Here is an 8,731-nt window from a genome sequence, read left to right on the forward strand (position 1 = left end):
GGCTTTTAATTGGACTGCAGGGTCTTCCTGTTCCCATTGCTCTCCTTCTGATGTTTGTCTTGATCACGGATTCTGTAGAATTGTCACAGCAGATGTGTGATTTTCTATCTGATTTTCTTCTAATTCACTGTTTAAATGTACCTTTTGTTTTTATTGACCCATGTTGTCTTTTCATTTGCTCTTCTAAGTATATCACTTGTTATTATTTCAAGGAATTAAACAAATAAAATTGTAATTGCACAAAATAGTTGATAATTGTGGTGCCTGTAGAATTGTATGTACAGTAATCCCTCCTCCATCGTGGGGGTTGCGTTCCAGAGCCACCCATGAAATAAGAAAATCCGCAAAGTAGAAACTATATGTTTATATGGTTATTTTCATATTGTCATGCTTGGGTCACAGATTTGCGCAGAAACACAGGAGGTTGTAGAGAGACAGGAACGTTATTCAAACACTGCAAACAAACATTTGTCTCTTTTTCAAAAGTTTAAACTGTGCTCCATGACAAGACAGAGATGACAGTTCAGTCTCACAATTAAAAGAATGCAAACATATCTTCCTTTTCAAAGGAGAGAGAGAGAGAGAGAGAGATCAGTACGTGCCCTTTGAGCTTTTAAGTATGCGAAGCACCGTGCAGCATGTCACTTCACGAAGCAGCTGCACACAGAAGGTAGCAACGTGAAGATAATCTTTCAGCATTTTTAGACGAGCGCACGTATTGTCTAGGTGTGCGAACAGCCCCCCTGCTCACACCTCCTACGTCAGGATCAGAGAAAGTCAGCGCAAGAGAGACAGAGAAAAGTAAGTTGGGTAGCTTCTCAGCCATCTGCCAATAGCGTCCCTTGTATGAAATCAACTGGGCAAACCAACTGAGGAAGCATGTACCAGAAATTAAAAGACCCATTGTCCTCAGAAATCCGCGAACCAGCAAAAAATCCACGATATATATTTAAATATGCTTACATATAAAATCCGCGATGGAGTGAAGCCGCGAAAGGCGAAGCGCGATATAGCGAGGGATCACTGTAATAACATCCATTAGTTTTAACAGAGCATAACAATTAAATGGTGGTTGTCTCTGTTCAGCTTGTCGGTGTAACTCTTCCATTGTTCATTGTTAGTTTCACTGACCCAGGTGGGTGTGTAAAGCCCTCTGATGGCCCAGCTCCCTATCCAGATTGGTTCCTGCTTCACACTCCGTGCTACAGGGATGGGCTCCAGCCCTCTCGGACCCTGAATTGGATTGACTGGGTTTAAAGGGGCGGGAGTGGTGGCTCTGAGGCTCGGGATCTGCACTGGCAATCAGAAGGTTGCCGGTTCGAATCCTGCAAATACCAATAGGGACTCTGCTCTGTTGGGCCCTTGAGCAAAGCCCTTAACCTGCAATTGCTGAGCGCTTTGAGTAGTGAGAAAAGCACTCTATAAATGCAAAGATTTATTAACTCTTTTAGGGCGGATGTCGACTTTTGTCGACAGGAGGGGTTGAGGGCGCATGTCGACAAAAGTCGACATCCAGGGATAGAGGGCGACAATCAGCTGTTAATGGCGACAAAACACACTGTCACGTCACAGGCATTCCCTCTGTGCTTGGAGGAATGCTAGACTTGTTGACTCAGCAAATGATCCTTGCCTGTGCCTGAGTTGCGAAATGTAAACAAAGACAAGATGGCATCAACATCTCACGAGGGAGCGAAGCGAGTCGAGAAAAGAAAATACTCAGCAGAAGACATTTTGCACATTATTGCGGAGCCGGACTCTGATTTTTCAGAGTCGGATTTCATAGACAGTGATCAAGAGATTAAGGAAGAGATTGAGGAGCCGGCATCAGCTGATCGGACACCAGCCGATGCCTCCCCAGCGGCTCAGCTGGCAGCTGAGCGCATTCGCGCTGCCAGTACACCTACGGCAAGGTTCGCATGGGAGGAATACCCAGAAATTGATCCATGGGAGCCGATCTGGCTACCTGACTTCACAAGAAGTCACGGCTTGCTGCTGGACACGATGGATTACAAGCCGCTGGACTATTTCAATCTGTTTTTTCCTGAGGCAGTTTTTCAGCTGATATCTGAAGAGACAAACAGGTATGCAGAACAATTTTTTGAATCGCGGGATGCGCTCGCTCCGCGATCTCATTTTTCGAAGTGGAAACCCACAACAAAAGACGAGATGAAGGGCTTTGTGGCATTGCAGATAGAGATGGGGCTGGACTGGCGATATAATTTCAGGGAGCATTGGTCCAAACGTGCTTTGTCACCGGGTGGCTTTGGACAGGTGCGTGCTGCTGCAAAGCTTCATTCACTTTTGTGATAACAAGGAGCACATTCCAAGGGGTGAGCCAGGCTATAATCCCATGTACAAAGTTCAGCCCCTGCTTGACATTGTGGAGCCGACGTATAAACAATTTTATCAGCCTAGCCGGGATTTGTCTGTGGATGAATCCATGATAAAATAAAAGGGATGGCTTTTTTTCAGACAATATATGCCAGACAGGCCCACCAAGTATGGCATAAAGGACTTTGTACTGGCAGAAGCAAACACTGGTTTCTGCCTGAAAGTAATTACTTAAACCGGAAAGCATTCTTTTCAGAGAGAGAACTGTCCTTTGACAAGTCAGGTTGTGCTGGAGCTGCTTCAGGGGTATGAACATTTGGGACATGTTGTGTACATGGACAATTTCTATACATCACCAGAATTGTTCATGGAGCTACAGAGCAGGGGAATTGGAGCTTGTGGCACAGTCAGGGTGAATAGGAGACACAGGCCTTTACAGCTGAAGCCAGACAGGCTGAAGATGAAAAGAGGGGACAATCCTGTTTTCATGCGGGCGGATAACTTGGTGGCATTGGCATGGCATGATGTCAAATGGGTCACTTGTCTTAGTACAGTTCACACTAACAATTTATGTGAGAAAACAATTCGTTCTAAGGGAAACCCAGAAGGTAGGAAGCTGGACAAGCCTGTTGCGCTTGAAGAATATAATTGTAAGATGGCTGGAGTTGATCGACTGGATCAGATGCTGGGGACATATGCTTACGGCCATAAATCCACCAAGTGGTACCACACTGTGTACCATCGCCTGCGTGAGATTGCACTCACAAACGGATATATATTATTCAAGCAGGCAAACAGTGACAGCACTATGACTGCGGCAGATTTCTGCAAGAAGGTGGTTGACAGCTTGCTGGCAGAATATGTTGGAGTGCCTTTGGCAAAGCGAGGAAGGCCAGCACAAAGAGCTGTGCCAGACAGGCTGACTGAGCGCCACTTTCCTGCCACATATGAGGATAAAAAGTACAAGCCTGACTGTGTTGTGTGCAGCAATAGACAACTCAAAAAGAGGCACCATTGCAACACGTATTGTAAGCAGTGCAACGTGGCAATGCATGCAATTGGCTGCTTTGAGCGTTGTTATACTTTGCAGGACTTTGCCTTGTAACATGTACAGTATGTGCAATAATAATATGTTAAATTATATAGTATGCAGGCTCATACAAAATGCAAAACAGTTATATTAGTCAAAAATAAATATTTTTTGTTGATTTGATATGTTAAACAATTGTTTTGTGTTCTTTTTTTAAAAAAGTTATTTTCTGGAAAAATATTCAGCCCTGGGAGAAAAGAAAAAAAAAAATTAGCCCTAAAAGAGTTAAGGATGTAAAAACACTCGACAGATTATTAAGAAGACTGACATGTTAATTCTGCAGCGGTCTTTTACAATAAACTAAAGAAGTGCAGGTGGAGTGAAGGAGTATTTGAACTGATGCTCTCAGAATGGCAGGACTTCGAGTCATTAGTTGGTTCTCCACACTGCCACCCCAAGGCTGTGACTCTAACAGAAGCACAATGTTGATCCTCTGCCCTTTTATGTCTTTCTAGCCTGAGATTCCTGAATCTTCTGGTTCCAGAGGTTACATGCGTGTCCAGTTGGATCCTTAGCCCACAGGTAAGCTGAGACACTTGATAAAATATCCCAGTTCTTTTTCCCTCAGTTGCATTTCAGTCTCGCCATGTAGAAATGACAACACTTTGTCTACACGGTCCCCCCATTTCTGGGCACCATAACGTTTGGGACACAGCAATGGAAGTTGCCATATTTAGCACTTTGACGCGTATCCCTCACATGCAATGACTGCTTGAAGTCTGAAATTTGTGGCCATCAGCAGGTGCTGAGGGTCTTCTCTGGTGATCCTCTGCCAGGCCTATAATGCTGCCGTCTTCACCTCCTGCTTATTTTGGGGGGCTTGTCCTTTTAGGTTTTCTCTTCGACATATGGAAGGCCTGCTCAACTGGATTGAAATCGGGTGACTGGCTTGGCCATTCAAGAATTTCCCATTTTGTTAGTTTTGTTGTTTCCTCAGCAGTGTGTTTGGCTCATCATCTTCTTGTAGGATGAAGTGCCGTCCAATGAGTTTGGAGGCCTTTACTAGAACTTGAGCACTTCAGATGTTTCTGTACCCCTCAGAATTCATTGTGTGACTGCTGTCTGCAGTTCCATCATCAATGAAGAGAAGTGTGTCAGGACCTCTGGCAGCCGTTACACCCTCACCGCCATGTTTAACAGATGAGGTGCTCTGTTGTGGATCTTTGGCAGCTCCTTTTTGTCCCCACACTTGGCTCTTGCCGTCACTTTGATGAGGTTCATCTTTGTCTTGTCTGTCTACAATACTGTTCCCCATAATTCTGCAGGTCCTTTTTCAAAAACTGTAATCTGGCTTTCTTGTTTTTGTGGTGTTCTGTCATACAGGCATTTGGGGGCTTTTTCATGGCCATACTGAGGATTCGTCTGTCCCCAGCAGTGGTGGTCTTTGTTGGCCTAGCAGCCCCTTTGTGATTACTGAGCCCACCAGTGTGTTCTTTCTTCTTCATGATATTCCAGACATTTGATTTTGGTCACCCTAAGGTGTTACTGATGTCTCCAATGGTTTGATTCTTGTTTCTCACCCTCATAATGGCTTCTTTGACTTTCAATGGCACAGACATGAAGTGACATCGGAAACACTTTGTCATGCCAATGCTCTCTGGTGGCGTTATGTGCAGACACAATTTGCAGAGGGGGTCTTGGGCCTTTTCACAGCTGCAGACTCACAGTCCTGTGTGGTCACCACATGCTCAGCCATTTCTGACTTCTATCATTTCCAGTTGTCCCCAGGTAGCCCAAACTGTCCTTGATTGCTGCCACCATTTTGTGCTCACGGTGTTGGTGGGCACTTTAGATGAGGAGGCGTGGGCGCAGGGTCACGTTTTTGTGTCACAGTTCAGTGTCGGTTTTTCCATCAATGCATTTTGTTGTCACCTCTGATTTTGTCATGTGATGTTTCCACTTGTTCCGATTCCGAGTCCTCGTTTCATTTTTATTGTCATTTATTATTGTCTTCTCCTCTGCTGTTTTCTATGTGTTGGAGTGTAAAACGCACCAGCGATTCTCACCTTGAAAGAAGGCTCTAGGAGTCGAGGGATAGGCAGACAGAGTCCATCCATCCATTATCCAACCCGCTATATCCTAACTACAGGGTCACGGGGGTCTGCTGGAGCCAATCCAAGGCAGGAAACAAACCCCGGGCAGGGTGCCAGCCCACCGCAGGCAGACAGAGACATTAGTTTTATTGAAATAAAGAATAAGGTGGGCTCCACCAATCAAGCTGGGCTGAGCCCCAATCAAACCCTAAGTTACATCGTATGCCACCCTGACTCCCCATTCCAGCTGGCCCCTCTCAGGCCGTCCTGCTAGCCCCCAGTATTTCTCGTTTCTCGTCAGTCAGTATCATTCCTGGCCGGCTCCCCACTGTTACGTGTCCCCCCTTTTCTGACCTCAGGCTGACCCCATTCATCTTCCTCCCCCTTCTCCATCCTTTGGGTTATGAGATATCGATCGCTCCTCGCTGATCTCATTAAAAACAAAATCTGGCATTTGCTTTAATTGCTTAGCATACCTGATTTGTGTCAAAGTTCACACTAAGTTTAAATTTCATATTAAGTTTATATCTACTTGTGCTAATCTTCTTCTTTCGGCTTCTCTCTTTAGGGGTTGCCACAGTGGATCATCTTCTTCCATATCTTCCTGTCCTCGTCATCTTGTTCTGTCACACCCGTCACCTGCATGTCCCCTCTCACCACATCCACAAACCTTCTCTTAGACCTTCCTCTTCTCCTCTTGCCTGTCGGCTCTGTCCTTAGCATCCTTCTCCCACTATACCCAGCATCTCTCCTCTGCACATGTCCAGACCAACACAATCTCGCCTCTTTGACTTTGTCACCCAACTGTCCCACCTGAGCTGACCCTCTATTGTCCTCATTTCTAATCCTGTCATCCCCAGTGCAAATCTTAACATCTTTAACTCTGATACCACCAGTTCTGTCCCCTGTGCCACCGTCTCCAGCCCATATCACATAGTTGGTCTCACTACCAACGTGTAGACCTTCCCTGTCACTCTTGCTGTCACAGATCACTCCTGACACTCTCCTCCACCCATTTCACCCTGCCTGCACTTCTCTTCCACACTCCCTGTGACTGTTGATCCCAGGTATTTAAACTCCTCCACCTTCCTCATCCTCACCACTCCACTGACCTTCCTCTCAGTCACACACATGTATTCTGTCGTGGTGGTCCTACTGACCTTCATTCCTCTCCTCGCCCCGCTCCCTACTCTGACTACAGATCACAATGTCATCAGCAGACGTCACAGTCCTAGTAGATGACCTTTTATTTTCCATACATGCCGATTCTCTTGGTGGTTTCTGCTATTTTGTGAGTTTTGTCCTCTTCATTATTGAAGGCTGCAGTTTCTGTCTCGCTGTGTCACAAAGTCAGAGATGCGTCAGTTTTTACAAATCACAGCGTCGTGCGGCCATCGATGTCCCAGTTGTGTGTGCCTGTTGTCTTCTTATCGACGGCGCACTTTGACATTCAGCACTGCTTTGTCTTGGTACAGTAATGTATTACTTTACTGTATGTTCCCCTTTTATATTATTAATAAGTAGCCTTTGTGAGAACGTCTCAAATCTCACAGACTAACCACCGTTTCTAAGGTGGTATTGGACTTTAGAACGTCTCCCCACCTTCTCTCCTACATCTATAACCTCAGGCATTAGGTGTGGTAAAAGACAAGCAGGAGTTAAGTTACACATAAAATAATGTTTTATTGATAATATTCATAAATAATAACAATATGCAAAGGACATTTGAATACTGGCAACCATACCACCTGAAAAATGGTGATGTGTAGTTTCAGGCGGCACACAGACTTGTTAGTTACTTTAAATGTCTCGAGTTAAGGCCTCATTGGTGGTCCGCTTTCTTCACAGCAGGCCGCATGCCCGTCTCAAGATGGCCGCCAAGCTGCGCTCTTCGTTGTGTTGTCCTTTGAGATCATCAGATGTTAGTCAGAGAGACTGTGAGGTTAACCAAGCAAATGTTATAGATGTTCTGTCCAACGCCTACAGCCAATAGGACGTCATGGTACTTAAAGGCTTCTGATACAAGCCAATCCCAAACAGCCACACTTGAGACCAATGGGGGGACAGAACATCTTCACACCTGCCGCCCCCCTAAACTATTTGCTGAGGTAAAGTTGGCTTTGTGTGGGGGATGAGAGAGCAGAGAAACGGGTCGTAAAATTCACTTTCCTGACTTTGTTTTGCCTAAATTACAAATAAAAACGTACAAAATGTTTATCAGCTTATATGCAGAATCTCACATCACAACAAGCACCTTTTTATTTTTGGTGTTTTTTATTTCGACTTTGTTTTATCCGAATGTCCTTCTGCTTTTAACCCCCGCCAGTCCTCAGTTACCTGATCTTCTGTTCCTCCTGCCCCCTTGGCCTGGCGCTCTTGTCCAACATGGCAGAACACATTTTGTCTCTGAGCTGTTAATCGGTGGTTTGGAGAGATGAGAGTGACACACGAGACCAAAGGTCATTTAACAGAAGCCTCATTAGATGTGTTGTGTGGTGAGTGATGAAGACGAGTATCGTCGGCTCGCTGTGCTGTTGTGCGTCTCCAGACAGACCAGGAGCTGAGGGCTGCTCTGCTGTGCCGATGTTCTGAGCTCAGACTCCTGTAGGCCTCTCATCGCTGATTTGCGCTCACTTTTTCTTGTCTGTCTTTGTGCTTAAGGTGAGGAGGACCAGATGAACGGCGAGAGATCGTTGATGCTGCGCCGCTCTTCCAACAGTTGACGCTGGACCCGTCATGTCAGCCCCTCGTGACCCTCCGTCACCTGACGCTGACAGCTTTAGGCCTTTGAGATTTCGCTTGAGAGCCGCTGAAGTTCACCGTCGGGCTCACTTGGATAAACGACGTGAAGACGTCTGAACGTCTCAATCTGAACCTTACGTGACTCACGCTGGCCGTTTTGTTTGAGTGAGACGTGCAGAGACGACGCCAGCGTAAGTAGCTTTTGTTCCAGCGCCTTCACACCCAAATGGAATGAATGAGATTCTGTAAAAAGTTCATTGGATTTCACATTTAAAGCAAATAAATAGTTGGATCTTGAAGCGTCGGCTCCTTATTAAAGGAAATGAGTTTATCTGAAAAGCACAACAGGCAATTCAAAGAACTTTACTTAAAGACGATAAAATCTGATAAAACGAAGGCAGTAAGAAGGTCATCATCAGGAGCAGGAGTTGTGAAAAGTGCAGCACGGCACCTGAATCAGCCACAGGGGCAGAGAAATGAAAACGATTTGAATTTACAGTTAAGAGCAGCAGTGCGTGTGGACCTTAGATCAGGT

At 45.6% G+C, this 8,731-nt stretch overlaps 1 protein-coding gene across 3 annotated transcripts in view; it reads left to right on the top strand.

Annotated features, from left to right (window-relative positions):
• Window positions 1-8,495, top strand: part of LOC114644083 (uncharacterized) — a 74,926-nt gene extending 66,431 nt beyond the window's left edge. For all 3 annotated transcript variants that reach the window (XM_051935554.1, XM_051935565.1, XM_051935560.1), the window contains exons 15-16: window positions 3,877-3,943; window positions 8,116-8,495. In XM_051935554.1, coding sequence (XP_051791514.1) covers window positions 3,877-3,936 — 60 coding nt within the window. In that variant the 3' untranslated portion in view covers window positions 3,937-3,943; window positions 8,116-8,495. The remainder of the gene's footprint in view (window positions 1-3,876; window positions 3,944-8,115) is intronic.
• The last annotated feature ends 236 nt before the right edge of the window (window positions 8,496-8,731 follow it).

Source organism: Erpetoichthys calabaricus, chromosome 1 (genome assembly GCF_900747795.2).
Source record: "Erpetoichthys calabaricus chromosome 1, fErpCal1.3, whole genome shotgun sequence".
In the NCBI taxonomy this organism is placed as follows: Eukaryota; Metazoa; Chordata; class Cladistia; order Polypteriformes; family Polypteridae; genus Erpetoichthys; species Erpetoichthys calabaricus.